At 43.1% G+C, this 24,384-nt stretch overlaps 1 protein-coding gene across 1 annotated transcript in view; it reads left to right on the forward strand.

The window, feature by feature from the left end:
• MGAM (maltase-glucoamylase) overlaps positions 1 to 24,384 on the forward strand; it is a 160,192-nt gene that overhangs the window by 122,956 nt on the left and 12,852 nt on the right. Inside the window, exons 61-66 of the mRNA XM_018569428.1 lie at positions 1,911 to 2,049; positions 5,924 to 6,057; positions 10,662 to 10,696; positions 10,789 to 10,905; positions 11,783 to 11,931; positions 16,381 to 16,465. Coding sequence (XP_018424930.1) covers positions 1,911 to 2,049; positions 5,924 to 6,057; positions 10,662 to 10,696; positions 10,789 to 10,905; positions 11,783 to 11,931; positions 16,381 to 16,465 — 659 coding nt within the window. The remainder of the gene's footprint in view (positions 1 to 1,910; positions 2,050 to 5,923; positions 6,058 to 10,661; positions 10,697 to 10,788; positions 10,906 to 11,782; positions 11,932 to 16,380; positions 16,466 to 24,384) is intronic.

The raw sequence follows: 24,384 nt of genomic DNA on the forward strand, positions 1-24,384 counted from the left end.
TATATATATATATACACACATAGTAGGCTTGTGAGTTATAAAGTAAAAAAGATAAAAGTACAATAAAAGTTAAACAAATTTTTAAAAAATGAAGTTAAATAAATGTACAAATACTAAAAAAAGTAAGTTCACTGCCAACACAAACACACGCATACTCTGTATGAAAATGACGATTGCACCACACATGTAAGGCATTGCTGCATGTGCCAGCAATAATTCTAGGGTGAATATTCAGTTATCTCTAAACTGTTCACCTGTACATACTTTTAAAGCGATACTTAATCGCTACTGTATTTTGTCACGATTTAATGGGCATGCAGAATTGTTTAGCTTGGTATGTTGGGTATCTATTTCCTTAAATTAACCTCCTATTTTATATTTTATAAAAAATGGGTATTATATTGTATTTTTGTGAACTAAAATTAACTTAAGTGTACAGTATATTTTACTGAAACTGTGGGTTTAATAAAAATTTGAACTAATATCATGTGAAATAAAAATTTACACCTGCCACCATTTTATTCTACAAGGTCTGTGTTTTCAAGAAATACATCATTAAGTAATGGTCAGTCCTAAAATGTGGATTATAGAATGCAAAAAGCATTGGTAGCAAAAGGATGGATGTCAATTAGTGATATTTACACATTACAACCTTAAAGTATATATGAATTTGACATGCATGTACTTTGCTCAATAGAAACTATTTGATTAAAAAAAACAGTTTAGGGGAACCATATATGGCTGTTGATATATCAAATGATTAGGGTGAATTTTGCAAAGTGAAGGTCCTAGCCTAATGATTAAGGTGAATGTTTGTTCAACAGCCTGCTACTGACAGCTGGGCGAAGCCAGCCGTCATCTAACGGCTGGCTCTGGCCACTTGCAGAGACAGATTAGCACCCTGAGTTACCAGGTAACCAGGGACGCTGATCTGTCATTACTCTCCCAGACGCTCCGGGAGTCTCCCGCTATTAGATAGTGGCTCCCGGCCGCTCTGGAGAGAAACACTTTCTCCTGGAAAGGTTTACTCTGTCAATCAGCAGAGGGGACCTGAAGTTCTCAATCAGGTCCCCTACTGGTGATTGACAGCAGCAGAGGGCGGGTGCAATAGCCAGCTTGCTATTGGATATTGCAAATTGAAATAGCCAATAGGAATCTCGCTATGCATTCCTAGACTGACTTTTTTTTTAAATTCTGACGGCAGCAGCTGAGCATGTTCGGCCGACCCCAAGCCAGACGATGTACGACTGATTTCAGCTGATATACGGCTGAAATCAGACGTACAAGCCTGAAGTGAATAGCCGAACAGCGTTCGGCTCACTTCACTTCGGGTCGGTTATGCACTCGGCTGCCTACGGCAGTTTTGTGAATAGACCCCTGTTTGTTCAGTTTTCTTAGTGAGTAAACCTTTAAAGTATACCCAAATCCAACACTTTTTTTAGTTTTAGATTGGCAAAGAGTTGTAACCCCTGTCAGATTTTTACAGATGTTTGTGCCTCCGCTGGGGAAATTCACTCTTTCTATTTGTCTTGGTGATTACTATCACTGGACAGAAAGTGATGGGAAATCCAAAATGTTACAATTTTCACAGAAACAGGAAAAGTGCAGAAATCTGCAGATATAACAACTGTCTAACTAACCTCATTTTGAAGCAATTTCCTCTCACTTTCTGTTGTCACTTTTGGACAGGAAGTGGACGAATCTCCCCCTTATGACATAGAAAGAAAATTGACAGGGTTTTTAATCATTCGTTACTGTACCAAATTGAAAAGAGGAGTCAAAGTTTAAGTAGATTAACCCTTAAGTGAAAACACACATATAAGCCATAAAAAATCAAATTGCGCTCAATGTATTGATGTCAAATTGTAAATTTAAATGCAGACATTGGTTTCACATCTTTTGTTTTGCAGTTCTGAACACCAAAGAGATGGGATTAAATCATAAGACAATATGCATGGATAGTCAACAATTCCTTTCTGATGGCACCCCAGTGAGGCACTACGATGTCCACAATCTGTATGGATGGTCACATGCAAGGCCAACATTTGAGTAAGTCAAATTGGTATAATTTGTTTCTGGTATTCCTATTTAACCTGTGTATTTTTTTATTATTAACCATTTGGCAAAATATGTTGTCCCTATTTTTCTATCAACACGTCAGATGACTATTTTGATATTCTCAATTGAAACTCAAAATTATCATAGATATACATATATTTTACCAGCGTTTTTACTCGGCTCCATAACCAATCTGCATTTGAAAAAAAATATGTTCTGTAAAAAAGCTAATGACACTAATAAACACAAAAGTTCACTACCGACAATTTTAAGTAGCTGTAATTGCTATAATTAAAGTAACCCTGTTGTGAGTTTACATTCTCCCAAGTCCACTAAGAAAACAACACTCCCTGGAATGTCGATTTCCAGAGTGCCCTTTAACTCTTACTGGTTCCCTGCTGACATTCACATGATTACAGTGTCTTACAGTGGTGAGGAGATCAGAGGGTTGAACCAGTAAGAGCTACAGTGAACTTGAGAGACAGATAAACCTGGAAGTTTCAGTTTCAGAGCAAGCTAGAGCGAATGCAAACTTCTGAATTAAGTGATGTTTGGGGCCACAAGCACCAAGAAAGGGGCTTTTTTACAGTATTCTTTTAAAGGTAACAGAATTAAAAACTGTCTAACTACTCTCATTTTGAAGAGATTTCCTCTCAATTCCTAGTAATATTTATTTTGTTGTTTGACAGGAACTTCAAGAAAAAATATTCTTAACTCTAGCAGTGGGACCTGCCGTGTACTGCAAAGGTTAGGTGTTTTTTCATCTAGGGTGTAAAATAACAAAGTTATACTCACCTGAACCTCATAGTTGGCTGCTAGACCATTCCATGGAGGCTCTCTCCCCATCTGCTGCAGTGGTCTAAGGGCCTGTAAATCATCACGCCCATGCACATTGTGTATAGGATGTGAGGATGCTGAGGGACATACTATCACTGCAGCAGAGGAGGAGATAGGCTGAAAGGAGAGCTTAAGCAACAAGTCAGCTGTAAGTTTTGGGTGAGTATAACTTTGTTATTATATACCCTGGATGAAAACAAGCACTTAACCCTTGCAGTGCTGGGGTAGTCCCACTGCAAGGGTTAGGAGTATTTTCCCCAAAGTTCTTTGTTAAAGTAAAACTGTCATGAATCAAACTAAGCTCATGAATAAATGCATATGAAGTATATATCTTCTGTAAAAATGCAGATCCAAAAAAGCAATAGGCCCAGATGGGGATGCACCGATACCACTGAGTACGAGTACCGATACTTTTTTTTCAAGTACTCACCGATACCAATTACCGATACTTTTTCTTAAAGGGGCAGGTCACATTTTTTCTAAAGCAATACAAAATCATGATTTTTGGTCAGTTTCTTAATATTATGAAGAACATGAACATGAAAATAATATTTATCATGCCATTGCTAACTAAGGCTTGTATCCCCATAGTGGGGAAAATAGATGAGCACATGTAGAGACTCCAGAACAGTGTAATGCGTAGGTTTCGAGTCCCTGAAGATGGCGGACACGGCACAGGTACTCATTTTTTGTATCGGAGTATTTGCACGAGTATGAGTACTCATGCAAATACTCGGTATCGCGGCCGATACTGATGCTTGTATCGGTATCGGTGCATCCCTAGGCCTAGAGATATAGGCAGGTGAAATTATGTGCAAAAGTGAAGTTATGTGCAAATTACATCTTTTCGTGTCAAAGTGAAATTGGATCATGCCCTTTTTACTTCCTAAGCCTTCCTGTTGATTCTTTAATGTACTGGACAGTCTCACTGAACAATATGGAGCCTTGAGAAATGTTTGAGGGGTGGCAAAGTTTAAAGAGACAGAAGATCTACTTTTATGTTTTGATGTCATTATCTGATCTGAGGTTCTGGTGCCATATCTGATTTCTTGTGTCATTTTTATCATAAATAGACTTAAAGCAGACTTATTATCTAAGTGATAATATGATACTTTTGTTTACCTACAACTCCATGAAGAAAGATGATAGTGTGTGGAACATGGCGTTCCTATGTGACCAAAATGGTGATAATCATCTTTTGTTGGAAGTAAATGGGTGAATCACAAATCCATGACCTATTATTCTAAGGGGTCTATTCACGAAGCTGCCGAAGGATCTGGCCGTAGCTTCGGCCGATCCTTCAGCTAGCTTCGGCCCCAGGACCCCTTCGGTTCAGTAGATTGCTTAGAAAAGGCATTATTAGATTTTAGCTACAGTATATTTAATCAATTCTGAAATAATAAAACCTATCAGCCTACATGTGAATTATATTATGACAAAGTGTTCGGCCATCATATCTCATCACGTTTTATAATCACAACTTGTGTCCAAATATTGGTACTCTTAGAGTATTCTCCTGGTAAAATTACCTCCTGATTACCTTCTGATTACTTCAAGTAATCAAAACAATCCATCACTAAAACATTCTGCCTCAGGTAGTGTAATAATTAGAAACATTAATAATATAAATTAATTTTTACCAAACACTTAGTCGTTGTTTGGCTCATTCAGTGTCTTTTTAACTGGGACAATACATTTCGAACTGCCAAAAAAATACACAAACTACCTTTAAATTGCTCTATGCACATATGCATTTATTATACTGTGATCCATTCAATTATTCATTAGCCTTTAATTCCATAGAAAATGTAAGTCACTGTTAATTTTCTTTTCTAAAATTAGTATTTTGGCAGTTAATATAAGATGTAATGACCATACATTAGGGATGTTTAATTTTCACTCCAATGAACAAGAACTGAAAAAAAGAAGCATTTTATGGGTATCCATGACCTGAAAATCCTTGCTAATTTAAATATAACTGTAATAAAAGAAAATATCAAGGTCATGTCCCTTTCTTGATTGAAAGTAGGTTATATCTGGCACAGAACCAATGTTTCATTATCAGCCAAGATTTAGAAATGATGAGAGTGCAATATCTAGCCTCATTATTTCACCCATAGATGAATATTGAGCTGCTTTCTATTAATAAACAAAAGTAAATTCAGTAATGTTGACATTGATCTGTATCAGCTCCAATGCAGGTCAGCCATTGTAAATTGGTTGCATCTGGGATATATTTGAAGCTGTATGGTTTGGTTACTCATATCCTGAAATTAACACACAAACTCAGTAATTGAATAAATAACTAAACAAAGCAGTGTTCATGAAAATTCTAATTTGGAGGTTTAAAAATGTAAACCTGCATGTACTAACCAACAGTTAAAGAGCAATCTAATGACAATAATTAACTTATAGTGCTGAATATCATTTAATGAAGAGTTTTTAAATAGTTTTTACATACCATACTGAATAGTTTTTTCACTCTAGACTGAATATTTGAATATGAAACTGTATTTTACGTTGTTGTGATATGCATACATGCAAATCAAGTCATTAAGTCCCCAGCTTAATTTTTCTCCTACAGTCATTTAGCTGTGTATGACCACTCCTCCTACTCAGCAGATCACAGCTCTCAAAGATGGGGTGAGCACCCACAGCATGGCTGAAGTGATTCTAATCAAAGGGCCAAGCACAGATAACAGTTGTTCCTGTGTGTCTAGTTTGGGAGATTAGTTCCCTTGCCTATTAGAGAGACACTAAATATGTTTAGTGGATAAAAAGTCCCTTTCTGAGGTTTATGGACTTAAATCAAATTTTTTCTAAATATTGTACTGATAATTTGTACCTATCACTGTGTATTTATTTATCTTAATGCATTGCTACATATAACTCCATACACCAAGTAAACTGCAGATTTATTTAAAGCTTACCAATAAAAATGACCAGCTAAAAAGCTGTTCTTTTATTTATTTGGTAATGATTATGCCTTTATGTGTGTGGTAATTTGTGTCACATTCTGTGCAAATAGGACTTTGCGCAATATAACAGGAAAAAGAGGAATTGTTGTCAGCCGCTCCACCTTCCCAACAGTTGGACAGTGGATAGGACACTGGCTTGGAGATAATTCTGCTGACTGGAATCAGATAGATAAATCTATCATTGGTAAGCAAAATGTTGGGGTTATAGTTGACTACAGACTAAACAATAGCATGCAATGCCAGGCTGCAGCAAACAAAGCTAGCAGATTACATTTATGGATAAAAAAGGTATGTACTCTAGAGAAAAAACATTCAACCAATCATTTTGCCAGTTTACAAAACACTGGTTTGGCCACATGTTGAGTATATGGTTCAATTTTGGTCACCAAGCCACAGAAATGATGTCCTTGAACTGGAGAGAGTCCAGAGAAGGGCACCAAAACCGATGAAGTGGCTCGAGGACCTAAGCTATGAAGACAGATTGCAAAATTTAAACGTATTCTGAAAATGAGGGGACATGGAAGAGGAGACATCATTTTATTTTTTACAAAATGTTTAAAGGTGATGGTAATATCAGTAATAAATGTTTTACTGTAAACTCACTAGAGAAGACAAAAGACCACTACCTGAAATTGGAGGGAAAAAGTTTGAACCACATAGGACAAGGAGGATTATTTTCTATTAGAGCAGTAAAGTTGTGGAACTCCTTTCCATAAGCAGTCGTATCAACAGGGAGTATTCAATCATTCAATAATTGATTAGATACTTTCCTCAGAGAACAGAACACACAGGGATACAGGGACTCTTTTTAACATTTATATTTTTGTTAATATAAGTTAACACATTTAACAGAAATGCAAAATGTAGCATAATGTATACTGAAGTACAGTAGGATTTCAATAAACAATGTGCAGAATAAAACTTTCAACAGAAGTAAAAAGACAGGAGTAAAGTAAGTAAGATGGAGGTAAGTGGGCATAGCAATAAGCATTATGAGATATTATGACAAAGGAGAGATGTGTTTTCTTTTGGAGGGACAATTCATATGTTTATGGTTCATCTGAAAAACAGGTTCTTCTACTAAAGTGAGCTAATGAGATTTTAGTAGGAAGCAATTGAAGTACCAGAAGTCTATAACTTGGAGATAAATTCACCTTCTGTACAGGAAAGGTTAGAATAGATGTCATCATCGTGGAGATACAATTCTGGTTTATTTTCTCTTACTGAACATAAACAATATGTCCAGACTGAAATCAATACCTCCTCTGCTAGCAACCACACGATGGTGTGGAATGCACATAAGGCCTTTATCAGAGGGCTGTTGATTAAACTTGGGGCACGGGAGAAGAGGAGGCGAAGTGGAGCATTAACTTTGCTTTTGGATCAAATTCGCACCCTAGAATCTACTAATAAAAAAGCCCCAGATCCTTCCGCCTCTTCCACCTTCCACTCTCTTAGACATGAACTTAGCCTCCTTCTGACTTATCAATACAACTTTATGATAAACCGACTTAAATTGAACTACTACTCTCAAGGTAATAAAGCTGGAGCATTTGTAGCTCAACAATTTAAACATTGTAAGGATGCAAGAATTCCATGCTTGACTGACCTCTCAGGAAGGAAACTTTCTAACCCTCTTGACATAGCCAATCGATTTAGTAAATTCTACTCTTCCTTATATAACTTGAAGGACTCCTCAACCTCTCCTTCACCCCCTACCACTAATATTCAAAACTTCTTAGAAACGATACAACTCCCCTCCATTTCAGCGGACTTGGCTCAGAAGTTACAATCCCTGTTTGCTGTAGAAGTCCTTAGGGTCATTTCAGATTTACCCCTACATAAGCCCCTGGCCCTGATGGCTATAGCGCAGAATACTATAAAACTTTTTCCTCCACTTTTTCCCCTATTTATGCACTATTGCTAATGAAGCTGCAGCCACAGGTTCCTTGCCTCGGGAATCTCTTGAATCCACCATCATTACAATCCCTAAACCTAACAAACCTACAGATGACAATGCTAACTTTCATCCCATCTCGTTACTCAACACAGACATTAAAATGTATGCAAAGCTTATTGCTAATTGCCTCCTGCATGTCCTCCATGACCTAATCCATCCAGATCAGGTGGGCTTTTTATACGGCCGGCAAGCTCCAGATGGTACTAGGCGAATAGTTGATTTACTACAAAATGGATGCGGAGAAGTATTTGATAGGGTGCATTGGGTATATCTGTGAGTTGTATTAGATACATTTGACATTGTAGGTTTTTTGGGCTCAGCCATTAATGATCTGTGCTCGCAACCCAGCGCGAGAGTGCAGACATTTAGGCTTCTGTCCACTCCTTTTCAAATTACTAATGGCACTCGACAAGGGTTCCCTCTGTCCACCTTGATCTTTAAACTGGTGATGGAGCCTTTGGCTACTGCTATCCGTGCTTATCCAGATGTTAGTGGAATCTCTATTGGCCATCACACGCATAAAATTGGTCTTTACCCTAATGACGTAATAATTCCTATTACTGATACATTCACTGCCAGCAGTTCAAGAGATCATCACGAGGTTTAGCAAAGCGTTCCTCTATAAAATCAATCACTCAAAATCTTAAATGCTAGCCATCAATATCCCGTCTGCTATTAAACCCATTATTGGCTCAATTTCCCCATTCTCCTGGGCTCCCTCTGGTGCCCTTCAATACCTAGGCATTACTCTGACGGCCCTTAGCTCCAACCTCTTTAACCTTAACTATACTCCACTCTTATTTAAAATATTGGACTTGTGCCAGGAGCTAAATTGATCCACTGTGTCATGGGCAGGAACGATCAACCTTGTCAAAATGTTTGTTCTTCCTCACATCTTATATCTGTTTTGGGCTCTCCCCATACCCCTATAGCCCTCTTACTTAAAAAAACTTCAAAGTATTCATGACACTTTTATATGGAATGGTAAGAAGCACAGAATTTCAAGACCGTGTCTATACACACCCAAGGTATTTGCGGGTATGGGAGCCCCTGATCCCATAACTCATTACAAGCTGTAACAAAATCTCCTGAGACCTGTGATTGTGATTGTGATGTGTAAATGTGGAATTAAGATCTCTTTTGAGCTCAGTATGGAGAAATAGGAGCATTCATTTAATGAAGTGTTCTGAGGCAGGATTATTAGATGCTGGGATATCCTCTAAAAGGGTTAATTGGTCAGTCCCTTGAATTGGAGATTTATGAGTAATAGATTGTTTTTTACTCACTGGACTTTTTGTGCTCAGTGAATTCAGAGGAGAGCTGGCAGAACATTTTTAAAGATCCTTAGCTGGATGTGGTGAGATAGGAGAGCTTTCGTCCATGTCAGAACTCTGGCCTGAGAGCTGTAGAGACTGTGTGCCTGAGGTAAAATGTGCTGCTGCTGCAGAACCATCTTGATTATCCTCAGACCCAAGAGTAGGGAAGAAATTGAGCCTGCAGGCTCCTTTTCCTTTTTTTTCCCCTTAGACATGGAGCAGGGGGGTGAAGGAGTCCAAGCGGATGTTGAGGATGCTGATAGCCACAAATAATTGTACGGTAAGTTGCAGTATTGATGAGTCCCGCTGAGCTGGTCTATGCAGCCATCTTGTTCAGCAGCCAAGCCATGTTACCCCAGGTACTCTTAATAAATGGAACACACGGGGTGATTTACTAACCTAAACACACGCACGCATCAGGTGCGTGTGATTTTCACACAGCAAAACGTATTTATCAACCAAAAAGTCGCTAAAAGCATATTTCCACTAATGCCATATATGGAAAAATCATGCACATAATGCATATATAATGCTGCTTCACAGTTTAGACAAAAATGGTTAGCTCATGCATTTACATTCCTGCATTCATCAACGCAAGCAACACAACATAGAGCTAATTTACACAACATCACCTTGCAATTCATGCTTGGCTTTGCACAACACACCTGCTGGGTGTGTACACACTACAAAGGTGTTTAGATTCCACCCATAGATCATGCTGGGAGGGAACACACTACAGAGGTGTATACATGTTCATGGTGTGTTTTATAAGGTTAGTAAATCAACCCCACAGACTCACACGCTCACATAGGTTGAACTCGATGGACTCGATTCAACCTCAAATGCAATGTGACTATGTGTATTACTACTGAAATCCTGTCCCTAATTAATAAGCCAAAAACAACAAGATGGAATTACATGAAAACCCAATCATATCCAATAAGATTCCATAAAAGCCTCAACAAGTTATCAGGTAATTTCAAAGGTCATTATCAATTTTTTTAACCCTGCAAGTATTATTTTTTTGTCATAGGGTGATAACTGCATTCCAGTTCTCCTATGTTTTAACCCTGGCACATGTTTACATGGTGGAGACTACAAGCAACCACGCTGACATACATTGCTTGGGCACTGTCCACCACTGTCACTATAAGGAAGCCTGTCCAGAGCAATGATGTGCAGCTGAAATTTGAATGAATACATGTAGACAAGAAGTAGCTGAAAGAGACTGGAGGGGATTAGCAGTACTGATGTACAAAACAGGATGAGAAAAAAAATGAAATAGTAGATTTTAAAAGAAAAAGACAGAGAATGTTTATGTTTAGCAAACAGGCTTTAGATTTACTTTTAATCAGACTAGTTATATTAAGCCTGGGCATCAGGCTAAAAGGCTTGTATACTATAAAAGTGTTGTTATTTTAAGTAAGTCAAAAAGCGAGACATATAATTTTATGTATAACATTTTGCACCAGTAGTATACAGTATATTATAAATAATCCTCTTTTGTTATAGGTATGATGGAGTTCAGTCTTTTTGGATTGTCTTATGTAAGAACATTTTAATTTTCTCAAGCATTAATATTATTCTCTAAATATTACATTCTACTAAAAGATGCACATGTATGTACCTATTTTTATAGACTGGCGCAGATATCTGTGGCTTCTTTGGAGATACAACATATGAACTGTGTGCTCGCTGGATGCAGCTTGGAGCATTCTACCCATATTCTAGAAATCACAACGGAAAAGGTTATATGGTACGTTGCTAAAATATTTAAAATATTAAAGTAAAATAAATCTGATTTTGTTTATGCCTTGCATATTCATGTGCAATACTGTAGCTTCCACTTTGAGAACTTTGTTTTAAAATTTGCCTTAATTTTTCTTTTAGTGAAATGTTGCTTTTGTTAAAAAACAATTGTATTGTACATGCATATTTTTCTCAGTTCTGAAGATATTAATGTTGGCCTTCCTATGCATACATACAAACTGACTGTCAAGTGGAAGGACATGCCTTAGTTATCCCCACCTGAGCAGTATTAATGTTGAAAAAAGAAAAGGAGCAGTATCTGCATTTATTTAGGTGCACATAAGTCTTAGAAACCATATTTATGCAGGCTTCACTGCTTTAAGAAGTAAGCCAATCACATTTCTAGAAATAAGACTCATTTGAGTGTTTGTATGTAAATAGGGTACAGAATATTCCAAGGATGTCATATTAGTAGGAAGTAACATCTAACAGGTTTAGAAAATCATAACTGCAAAAGGAAAGGGAATTTGTAATATCAAACTATAACATAGCTTGTTGTGTCAATTGTATATATGTATTTATAATATAGGGAATATATAGAGTATTTTTTTTTAAAGAATGTAAAAAAAAACCAGCTGGACCACATTTGGAGTAAATACCCATTTTTTTTTTATAGCATATATATTGTGTCAGTGAAAGATTTAGCCACCCAAAGTTTGAGTGGCCTTCTCCTATATAACTCTTCTGCTAATTAGGGTTTATCCCAAATCAACATCATAAACATATAAAACTATTACTAGAATTGTAATCAGTGAAGTACAGCTTAAATGTAATTCTCTACATTTCATTTCATGTGTATTAATGGACTGAATTGTATCATTTAGAGGCAAGATCCTGTTAGCTTTGATGACAACTTTAAAACCATTTCCAGGAATGTCCTGAACATCAGATACACGCTTCTTCCATATCTATACACTCTGATGTTTGAAGCACACACCGAAGGTAGCACTGTTATCCGCCCCGTGCTGCATGAGTAAGTTGTGTTGTGTAAATTGTGTATAACAAAATATATATGTCAATGTTATTTTACATAAGTGTGACTACTGCTAGCTATGTAAGTTTACTGAGTAAAACTATTGACATAACCTTGATTGGGCTTTTGGTATGTGTTTCTATGCTACTTTTGATGGCACTTTTCCATAGCCACACAAAGGGGGTTATTCACTTAGCTGCCAAAGGCAGCCGAGTGAATAACCAAGCCAAAGTGAAGTGAGCAGTGAAGTGAGCTATTCACTTCAGCCTTGTGTTGCTGATTTCAGCTGTACATCGGCTAAAATCAGCCGTACATCAGCTGCCTTTGGCTGCCTTCGGCATTTGGCTCCCCTATTCTGCTCGGTGCCTCCGAGGTAGCGAGCAGAATGGGAAATAAGTGCAAATAATGAGAAAAAAAAGTTGAAAAATGATTTACAAATTATTTAAAAAATAGGAAAATAAACAAATAAAAACAGTTGTTATTGTTTAATGACAGATCAGCATCCCCAGGTCATTCGGTGATGCTGATCTGTCATTACAACTGGGCAGAGTGAGCTGTGAGATCATGGCTGGCTCCGCCCAGCTGTCATTTGCGTGAAGATCGGTCGGCTTCGGCTGACCTTTCTCCACGCTTAGGCTGTCACTATGGCTCTCTCTTCTCACAATTGTGGCTTCTCTACTTAAACTGCATTTCCTTTATCCCCCCTCTCCACCCCACAATTTATATATTTCTCTTTCTCTCCTACCCTCTCCCTATTACTGCACTCATCACCTCCTGCTCATTCTGAATACACCTGCTAGGGTTACCTCCAAGACACTTGGGCATGTTCGCTCATGTAAAACTCCCTCTCATATAATAATAAGCTGAGCCGAAGCAAATGTGTTCAGCTCGCCTGAGCCGCTCAGATGCTGTATGGGCTATTGTAAATAGCCTGCACAGCAGCCCTTCGGTTCGACTGAAGGGCAGAGGCGGCCGAAGCAAGCCGAAGGATCAGCCAAAGCTACGGCTAGATCCTTTGGCTCTTTAGTGAATAACCCCCAAAATGTAATTATTTTAACCTTGTCATCTAGACTGGGATCTTTGTGGCAATTCTCAAAATCTACTTCCCCTCCCCTCTTTTTTTCAACCTGTACTAAGATATACTGAGCTATTTTGCCAACTTGTCTTGCAAAAGACACAGCTTAATTTATTTGTACCTTAAAAATAAAAATATGCAAGACAAATAATGCTTCTGAAGCAAAAAATGTGTGTGTGTGTATATACAGGTGATAGTCAGTGTACCCATTGCACTCCTTACCGCTAAATCCTTTATTAATGGGTTGGGTGCATCAGTAGTCGACGGATGGCCACCGTCCAGGCAAAGTATAAAGAGTTATGGACACCGGCAATATGCATACTATTACTTTATTAGTAAAAATGATCTAAAAGGTTTTCCATAAAAAGGGGTCACCATAAAACTTGCTCCGCATACAATTTTTTACTTAAATAGCTAGAAAACAAAGAAGCTCTATAGTTTAACTTATGTGCCCCATCATCAAATATGTTGATTGATTCTTCCTATTCAATTGAGTATTGAGTCAATATCTGGAATTTATGTGTAAATTGATGTGCATATGGTGAAGAGGATTGGATCATTAAAATAAAGATAGACATGTAAATCAGAGAGAGCAATAAAATATATAATAGCTCTTTGATCCTGGGTGTCTATATATCACCAACATGGATGATGTCTGAGTGCTGTTGTAGGTTTCACAAACCCAATATGCTTGCTCTCTGTAGCAGCAGTCATTTTAGAGTGATTCTGAGGTTAAAAGTGAAAGGCTTTGGTGTCAATACAGTGTGTGTTTATATGATCTGAAGACATTTCCTTAGTAAGCAATTTAATTTTGCTTTTGCATATGAAAAAACTTCTATCAAATTACCAAATTAAATAACATTGCACATTTTTGCATCGCTCCATTTATATCTTTGCTTGCATTGTTAATCATGCCTAAGTGTATACTGTGGTGATGCTGAATCATTTTGTGCAAACTAGACACAGCATAAAATATATAAAGTTATAAATCACTATTACTAACCTATTACCACGTATTACTAACCTGCTAGGAAAATATGTCAAATATACTACATTATTTAAATATTTAAATAAAGATTTTCACAGAATGTGCAGACTGTATAGTAAGCTGAACATAATGAATGGTGTGTGACCTTTTAGGTAGCTACTTTTGCATTATGTATATTTTGAGATCTCTGGGAAGGTTTGGAGACAGGGCCTGATTTACTCAACTAAATAAACAAGAGCATTGATAAATGAATATTGGTTCCTATACACTGTGGACTCATGTGGACACACACATTTATCCTTCATTTATCAGAGTAAAAAATCTTGTACAATCCCTGGCCATGGCTGCAGTGGGCATATCCTGTACTGGCATGTGAACTGTGATACTCAGAATAATAACAAAATGGGGAAAGGAGAGGCGCCTCAAATAACAATAAAGTGGACAAAAAACTCCTGGGTTCCAACGTCAATCTATAATAAGCAAGGTTCCCCGAAAAAAACGGAATCCCAAAATAGGAGCTGTCTATAATAATCAAACAGGTAATGATAATGTAGCAAATTTTAATGAGAATTAATAATAAAGTAGAAAAACATATAAATACACCTACTGACAAAGAACATCTAAAATCAATTAAAATGACAATAAGTCCTCCCTGATATAGCCCAGTGTTGATTGATATAGATGAAAATCTAGTGACCGTTAATGGTGGTCACTAAGAGTCACTGATATTGGACACAAGCGCTGTGTTAGGCAAGCAAATACTCAGTATCAAAGAAGAGAAAAATAAGGAGTTACTCACTTCGGATGTGGTTTAGGTGGTGAGACAGTTCCTAACAAAAAAAGAAACTTCAAGCATGCATGAGGTAATGGTCACAATGGCTGTCCCAGACTGTTGGTCCCCGGTTTCAGCAACTTTATTTTCCTGTATGTTGGTATAGTTGCTGCGAGGTCTGCTGTGGATCCTCCAAGTCGGCTCCTGCCTATATAGTTGTATTCAGACCTGTGTTTGATAGTAAAGCTGGAAAGTTGTATTCCATATGTGCGGCCGCACTAACGAATGCAGGTGAATAAAGATCCACGAGGAGTGTAGCTTTCTCTTAATGGGTCCAGTCAGCATGGATTTAGCCAAAGAAAAGTGAGCAGATAGTATTCAGAGTAAAGGTAGTACTGTCAGATCCACCATGATTTGGTTGATTTGCTTTGCCATGAGTGTCCCCAAAGGGATTCCGTATATCCAGCAGAGTCTTGCAGAGGTGAGTCACCTCTGCAAGATGTCCACCACACGTCCCTCTGAGGAAGCCCCGTTGTGCAGGGGTGAAACGTTAGGGTTAAACGTGTATACAGCCCTCCCTTTGTGCCCATGATCTTACTCTGCAGACTCTGCTGGATATACGGAATCCCTTCGGGGACACTGATGGCAAAGCAAATCAACCAAATCATGGTGGATCTGACAGTACTACCTTTACTCTGAATACTATCTGCTCACTTTTCTCTGGCTAAATCCATGCTGACTGGACCCATTAAGAGAAAGCTACACTCCTCGTGGATCTTTATTCACCTGCATTCGTTAGTGCGGCCGCACATATGGAATACAACTTTCCAGCTTCACTATCAAACACAGGTCTGAATACAACTATATAGGCAGGAGCCGACTTGGAGGATCCACAGCAGACCTCGCAGCAACTATACCAACATACAGGAAAATAAAGTTGCTGAAACCGGGGACCAACAGTCTGGGACAGCCATTGTGACCATTACCTCATGCATGCTTGAAGTTTCTTTTTTTGTTAACACAGCGCTTGTGTCCAATATCAGTGACTCTTAGTGACCACCATTAACGGTCACTAGATTTTCATCTATATCAATCAACACTGGGCTATATCAGGGAGGACTTATTGTCATTTTAATTGATTTTAGATGTTCTTTGTCAGTAGGTGTATTTATATGTTTTTCTACTTTATTATTAATTCTCATTAAAATTTGCTACATTATCATTACCTGTTTGATTATTATAGACAGCTCCTATTTTGGGATTCCGTTTTTTTCAGGGAACCTTGCTTATTATGAACTGTGATACTCCCCAAAAATTGTGCTCAAGTACTTATTTACTCTTACTGATTTTTACTACTGCACTTCATGTGGTTTTGTTCCTATCTTAGATCTACTTGTAAAATCCAAAACTGCAGTTAAATAGACCCCAAAACATTAGAGAAAATCAATTTTTTATGTTAACCATGCCTCTGGAGGTTGTCTGTGCATGTCTGAGAGCACTGAAGGCACATAGTAAACAGTGTGAGCATACAATCTGCATGTCCACATGCACTCAATGCACTGGCATATACACATAAGCTTTACTAAATCATTATTTTGTTATTTCTCTTATTAGGTTTACATCTGATAAAGTAACATGGGATGTTTACAAGCAATTCTTATGGGGACCAGCATTTTTGATCAGCCCAGTTCTAGAGAATGTAAGTACATATAATACATGAAGTAATTATGCATGTCAAAAACACTAGGATATTGAATATTTCCAATATTTACATAGAGCTGGCACATAACGCAACTCTTTTACTGAGTACATAAAATAATTCACAGAGAAAACAACCTACCAGTATAGTTTTGTATAACTGGGGAGGGGCAGGACACTCACAGAAAAATGGGTGGAGGACACCAACACTATTTTAGATTGTAGGCTCTTACAAGCAAGGCCTGTCTTGCATTGTATTGTAATTGTATTGTTTCCCTTAATTTTTAAAGCAATGCACAGAATGTGATTGCTGTCTAGACTGGCTTATAGAAACTAACTTAAATACCAAAAAAGTTGTCTAGGTGCATCGCTAAGCCTCACTGTCTATTTAACACCCATTACAAGAACCAACACAAGTGTAGTATTTGCATCTCTGCTGATCTTATAACGTTTTTGGCACACATTAAAATGTAAACATGTGTACTTGCTTTCTAGTCCCTGTTTTGAATTTAAAATTATTCCTTGTTACTCACAAGGTCAGTAAATTTCCAGGAATTAAAATATCCTGGCTGGAACATGTACATTTGTCAGTAATTAAAACATAAGAGTACCCTTTTTAGGGGGAATTAGTCACTAATGCCAATTTACATCTCTGGTTTATTCTGGGATCCCCGTAGCCCCTTAAATACTCTAAACTGAGCAATTTCCCCACAAGTCTTTCCTTACCTCCTCTGACTGTGATGGCTTCCCACAATGTCTACAGCCCAGCTAGTAAAAATCTAGCACTGGGCTACCCACACCTGTGCTTTAACACTCAATAGGTTTAAAAGGGGTGTTGCTCCACAACAATACAGATACACCTCATTTAAGTCTCAGGGATGTTATTGTGCAGGTGCGGATAGCCCAGTACTGAATCTTTATCAGATGAGCTGTAGACAATGTGGGAGGCAACCTCCATTGGAGGAGATAAGTAATGACCTGGGGGTGAAGGCAGGGCCAGTTAAGTGAATTTAGAAGACCAATAAGTGCGCTGAGAGGATTTTTATGAAATCCTAAACTTGTAATTTATGCTTTGAAACCCATATTCAGCAAAATTAACTTAGAAAGAGTGAATCCTTCTATCACATTTAAATAGCTTTTTTTATTCCATTGGCAGATACCACACTTCATATCCCTATGACAGCAGGACAAAAAGAACTATCTTCATTTTTTTTTATATTAAACCCTTCTTGACGGGAGACGTACACTGTACGTCCAGCCACAAAGGGACCAAATGACTTGTCACGTACACTGTACGTGACAAGTTATTTGTTGCTTTAGAGGGCTGTTAACCGCTGAGAATCAGCTTTTAACATTCATTAATGGATGCCCTTACTACAGAGGCATTCATTAATGAAAGGGTTAACCTTTTTCAGACACTCGATACCTTAATATCGGGTGTCTGAGAGTCAAAGCAGAGCGGACACACATGTCGGCTTCTGCTGGCATACGGCCCGTGGTTATCGGTGGGCTCCTGGATGGGCATCTGAGGGGTCTGTGGCTCTTGAGGAGCTGCTGTGGCCGTTCCTTTCGTTGTGACCGACATCCACGGCCGTCGGCGCTCGCTCGGCGGCCACGGCCGCTAATTGAGGCCCTGGTCTCATTGCGGCCTCCAGGCGGCTCCGCGACCGCCATCTTGGATGAGGGCACATTTGCCCTTTCTCTTTTGTCACTTCCGCCCGGGCTTCCTTCAGCCTCGGGCGGATGGGGAGTGTGTTCCTTTCGGCCCAGGACGTCTTGAAGGAAGGACACACAGTGTGCAGCTCTCCTCTACCTTGCGGAGTCGGACGGCCGGGCTGGGACAAGGACGCTGGGGGTCGTGAGTAGTGGGGTCCCTGTCTCCATCTCCCTTGTCTGGTGGTCTGCAGTCGGTGGGGTGGTTTTGTGCGGGTGTGCAATGACACCCCTACATTGCCTTGTGTCGGCTGTGGGCAGCACTCTGCAGACCCCTCTAGATCCCCTCTTGTGCGTCCTGTACGCCTGCGCTGCTTTGCCAGTCGCCCGTGCGTCCTTCCGGTTCTTCAGGGGGGGGTGGGTGGTACCGTGGGTACCGCATTGTCCCTGGAGTCCTTTTCTTCTGTCATGGACGGGTTTGTAACGCGCATGGAGCGCGCCTTGACGCAGCGCCCACCTGGAAAGCGGGCTTTTACCCTTGCCATCCCCTGCCTTGTCTGAAGAGGAGGGGGAACTTCCCGCGACGTCGCCTCATCCTGATCCGGGTGATTCCTCACATCCTGTTTCGGCCAGTGAGGATGAGGCTGCGTCTACGCTCCATGATCCAGGAACGTAAAATGGTCTTGGCGCTGGTCAGTGCTGTCAGGGAGACCCTTAAAATTGAGGACGTTGCCAGCACGTCCGCACTGCTGCACGTGCAGTTTGGGACGCATAAGAGTAGGAGTTCTGCCATTAATCAAGGCCACGGTTATTCCGGTGGAGGATTCTCCGTCCTTTAAGGCCCTTTTCGATAGGAAAGCTGAGGCGCTTTTGTGGTCTCTGTACTCTGTCTCGGGCGCGCTCATGCGGTCTTGGCGTCTGCTTTGGTCTCTCAGACTCTGAGTGGGCTAAGATGTTACATCAGGGACTTGCGGAGGAGAATGTTTCGTGGAATTGGCGGACCAGTTGGTGCAAGGCCTTCGCTATTTCTGCAATTCGGCCTTGGATGCGGCGCCCTTGGTGTCCAAGGTGTCGGCGGTGATACTTCGCCGTTTGCTCTGGCTTCAATGCTGGTTGGCTGATGTGGCTTCCAAACAGGCTCTACTGGTGTTGCCTTTTACTGGGGACCGTTTGTTTGGTTCCACCTTCGATGGGATCCTTGAGGATCTAACGGGGGGTAAGAGTACCTTCCTTCCCCAGGCGCGCAAGAAGGAGCAGCGCCGTAGGCCTGGGCCTACTTTCTCTGCTCACAAGAGACTTTTTAGCCCACCCCGCCCTCCGTCAAGGGCGGTAAGTTTAACAAGTCCTCCTCTTCCCAATCCTCCAAGCGTCCGTTGCAGCCCAAGTCTGCCAAGCCCGCCAGCAAGCCCCAGTCCACTTGAAGGTCGGGCCCCAACTCTGGTTCCCAGGGTGGGGGGACGCCTTCGGCTCTTTGCGGATTTTTGGCTGGCCCACGTTTCCAACTCTTGGGTCTGGGAGCTGGTTTCTTCGGGCTACGAGATCGAGTTTCTGTCCCGTCCGGGAAACCGTTTTTTCCCGTCCAACACGCAACTCGGATCTCCTCCGTCGCGATGTGGCGGACCTTTTGTCCCAGGTGGTGATTGTGCCGGTTCCGTCCTCAGAGAGGTTTAAAGGGTTTTATTCAAACCTGTTTACTGTGCCCAAGAAAGAGGGGGTGTGGCCCATCCTGGACCTCAAGCGTTTGAACACCTTTGTGCGGGTCTGTCGGTTACGGATGGAGTCGATCCGGTCCGTGGTGGCCTGAGTTCGTCAGGGAGATCTACTGGCCTCCTTAGATATTTGGGATGCATACCTTCATGTACCCGTTTGCGAGTCTCATCAGTGGTATCTTCGTTTCGCGGTGGGGGAGGACCATTTTCAGTTTGTGGCGCTGCCCTTTGGCTGGCGTCGGCCCCACGTGTTTTCACCAAGGTGCTGGCCCTGATCCTGGCACTGTTGCGTTGTCGGGGGTTTCGATCGTGGGGTGCCTGGACGATCTGCTCCTACGGGTGGAGTCGCATTCTTCGATGGTGACGGCTCAAGAGGTCAGGGTGCGGTCCTTGGAGGAGTTTGGGTGGCTGCTGAACATGCACAAATGAACAAGTCTTGCCTGGTGCCCTCTCCACGCCTGGAGTATCTGGGTTTGGTTCTGGACACTGTCGCGGCCCGGGTCTTTCTCCCTCGGGACAAGCTCCTGAACCTCTGTTCCAAGGTCCGGCTACTGAGGACTCGCCAGTGGTCGCCCATACGGTTTTGCATGCAGGTCCTGGGTCTCATGGTGGCCTCCTTCGAGGCGGTGCCCTTTGCGCAACATCATACCAGGACCCTGCAGGGGAACATCCTGGTACAGTGGGACGAGTCCCCCCTGTCTTTGGACAGGGAGATTCGGATCTCTCGGGAGGCAAGGACCTCCCTGCGGTGGTGGCTTCAATTTCTGGCCTTGGTGCGGCGGAAGTCTTTCCTTCCCGTGCACTGGACGGTGGTCACCACGGACGCCTGCCTTTGGGGCTGGGGCGGGGTGCTAGGCTCCTTGACCGTGCAGGGTCGTTGATCGCCGGAGGAGTCCCGTCTGTCGATAAATGTGTTGGAATTCGGGCGATTCGCCTTTCTCTCCTTCATTGGTCGGCCTGGCTCCAGGGTCTGGCGGTCTGGGTCCAGTCGGACAACGCCACTGCAGTGGCGTACATCAACCACCAGGGCGGCACAAAAAGCGTGGTCGCGGGTTCGAGAGGTGTTCGGGATTCTCTCCTGGGCGGAAAGTCGAGTTCTGGCTCTGTCGGCGGTCTACTTCCCAGGGATGGACAATTGGCAGGCCGATTACCTCAGTCGACAGTCGGTGGATCCGGGGGAGTGGTCTCTGCACCCGAAGGTTTTTCGGCAGCTGTGTAGTCGCTGGGGGACGCCGGAGGTGGATCTTCTGGCGTCTCGGTTCAACCGGAAGGTGGACAGGTTTGTGGCCCAGGCCCTGGATCCCTTGGTGGTGCAGTGGATGCCCTGGTGGCTCCTTGGGGTCATTACGGTCTAATTTACGCCTTTCCCCCTCTGTATCTGTTGCCTCGGCTGCTGCGTCAAATCGCGGCCGAGGGCGTCACCGTCATCCTCGTGGCCCCAGACTGGCCTCGGAGGGTGTGGTACGCGGACGTGGTTCAGCTGGTGGTGGACGCCCCGTGGCGTCTGCCTCTGCGCCCCGACAGTTTGTGGCGCTGCCCTTTGGCTGGCGTCGGCCCCACGTGTTTTCACCAAGGTGCTGGCCCTGATCCTGGCACTGTTGCGTTGTCGGGGGTTTCGATCGTGGGGTGCCTGGACGATCTGCTCCTACGGGTGGAGTCGCATTCTTCGATGGTGACGGCTCAAGAGGTCAGGGTGCGGTCCTTGGAGGAGTTTGGGTGGCTGCTGAACATGCACAAATGAACAAGTCTTGCCTGGTGCCCTCTCCACGCCTGGAGTATCTGGGTTTGGTTCTGGACACTGTCGCGGCCCGGGTCTTTCTCCCTCGGGACAAGCTCCTGAACCTCTGTTCCAAGGTCCGGCTACTGAGGACTCGCCAGTGGTCGCCCATACGGTTTTGCATGCAGGTCCTGGGTCTCATGGTGGCCTCCTTCGAGGCGGTGCCCTTTGCGCAACATCATACCAGGACCCTGCAGGGGAACATCCTGGTACAGTGGGACGAGTCCCCCCTGTCTTTGGACAGGGAGATTCGGATCTCTCGGGAGGCAAGGACCTCCCTGCGGTGGTGGCTTCAATTTCTGGCCTTGGTGCGGCGGAAGTCTTTCCTTCCCGTGCACTGGACGGTGGTCACCACGGACGCCTGCCTTTGGGGCTGGGGCGGGGTGCTAGGCTCCTTGACCGTGCAGGGTCGTTGATCGCCGGAGGAGTCCCGTCTGTCGATAAATGTGTTGGAATTCGGGCGATTCGCCTTTCTCTCCTTCATTGGTCGGCCTGGCTCCAGGGTCTGGCGGTCTGGGTCCAGTCGGACAACGCCACTGCAGTGGCGTACATCAACCACCAGGGCGGCACAAAAAGCGTGGTCGCGGGTTCGAGAGGTGTTCGGGATTCTCTCCTGGGCGGAAAGTCGAGTTCTGGCTCTGTCGGCGGTCTACTTCCCAGGGATGGACAATTGGCAGGCCGATTACCTCAGTCGACAGTCGGTGGATCCGGGGGAGTGGTCTCTGCACCCGAAGGTTTTTCGGCAGCTGTGTAGTCGCTGGGGGACGCCGGAGGTGGATCTTCTGGCGTCTCGGTTCAACCGGAAGGTGGACAGGTTTGTGGCCCAGGCCCTGGATCCCTTGGTGGTGCAGTGGATGCCCTGGTGGCTCCTTGGGGTCATTACGGTCTAATTTACGCCTTTCCCCCTCTGTATCTGTTGCCTCGGCTGCTGCGTCAAATCGCGGCCGAGGGCGTCACCGTCATCCTCGTGGCCCCAGACTGGCCTCGGAGGGTGTGGTACGCGGACGTGGTTCAGCTGGTGGTGGACGCCCCGTGGCGTCTGCCTCTGCGCCCCGATCTTCTGTCACAGGGACCTGTGTTCCGTCCTTCTTTACAGTCGCTGGCTTTGACCGCGTGGCTGTTGAGAGCCTGGTCCTGAAGGACCGGGGGTTGTCCGATGCGGTTATTTCCACTATGCTCAGAGATCGCAAAACGGTTTCTAGAAAGATTTACCATCGCACGTGGAGGGCCTGTTTTGCCTGGTGTGAGGTTGGGGCTCTGTCCCCGCGTTTATTCTCCATCACCAGAATCCTGTCATTCCTGCAGCGCGGGGTGGCTCAGGGGCTGGCCTTGAGTACTCTGAAGGGCCAAATCTCTGCCTTGGCGGTGCTTTTCCAGCGGCCTTTGGCATCTAATGCTCTGGTTTGCACCTTTGTTCAGGGGGTGACGTGCATTGCTCCCCCTGTCCGCTCGCCTTTGGCTCTGTGGGATCTGAATCTCAAGTTTTCAGTGTTGCAGGAATCCCCGTTTGAACCTCTTCGTGAGATTCCGCTTATGTCTTTGTCACAGAAAGTGGCCTTTTTGGTGGCCATCACTTCCGTTCGGTGGGTGCCAGAGTTGGCTGCCTTGTCCTGCAAGTCCCTGTTGCTGGTTTTGCATCGGGACAAGGCGGTTCTCCGTCCTCGGCCGGCGTTCCTGCCAAAGGTTGTGTCGGCATTCCATCTGAATGAGGACATTGTCTTACCTTCCCTGTGTCCGAAGCCGGTCCATAGGAAGGAGCGTGCGCTCCACTGTTTGGGTGTGGTTTGTGCTCTTCGTGTTTATTTGGAAGCTGCGGCTTCTTTCTGCGAGACCGACTCTCTGTTCGTGCTCACGGAGGGCCCTCGTAAGGGTCGGGCCGCGTCCGCGGCTACCATCTCTAGGTGGATACGTGAGGTTGTGATTCAGGCGTACACCATTAAGGGGCATGAGCCTCCGTTTCCTGTCACTGCCCATTCTACTAAGGCTGTTGGGGCTTCCTGGGCTTTCCGCCCTGGGGGCTCTGTTTCTCAGGTTTGTAAGGCAGCTACTTGGTCTTCTGTTCACACCTTTGTTAAGTTTTACAAGGTGGATGTTTTGGCGTTGGCGGATGCTGTTTTGGGGTGCAAAGTGTTGCAGGCGGCTCTTTGAGGTGTCTTTTGGGTGTTTGGTTGTTGTTGCCCATCCCTCAGTGTGTACTGCTTGGTGACGTCCCTACCATTCAGGATCTACGATCTGTTGCCCTGTGTCCTTCAATGAACGGGAGAGAAAATAGGATTTTTGTACTCACCGTAAAATCCTTTTCTCTCCGTTCATTGAAGGACACAGGTCCCGCCCTCTTTTATGGGGTGTACACTCCTAACTGCTTGTTACTTACTGGAGACTTGTCAGCAAGTGAGGGGTTGGGCCACCAGCAGGGGCCGCCCCTAGGCTGTCTTGTCTTTTTGTTATGTGCCTAGCGTCCTACTCCTGCAGGTGGCGATATACCCACCATTCAGGATCTACCATCTGTTGCCCTGTGTCCTTTAATGAATGGAGAGAAAAGGATTTTACGGTGAGTACAAAAATCCTATTTTTATCCCCACAGATTTCCCATAAATAAAAATGAATTTGTTGCAGTCAGTATCCCCACTGGAGAGATATCAGGTCACTCCTTGTTCAGGCAGGAAGTGAGAGGAAATCTCCCCAGTGGGAACAGCAAATAAAAAAATCTGACATAGGTTTTGTTCCTTCCACACTCCCCTAAAGGGACTTATTGTAGTGGCATTTCTATACATTACTTTA

This window comes from Nanorana parkeri, unplaced genomic scaffold (assembly GCF_000935625.1).
Source record: "Nanorana parkeri isolate BGI_ZX_2015 unplaced genomic scaffold, ASM93562v1 scaffold1333, whole genome shotgun sequence".
NCBI lineage: Eukaryota > Metazoa > Chordata > Amphibia > Anura > Dicroglossidae > Nanorana > Nanorana parkeri.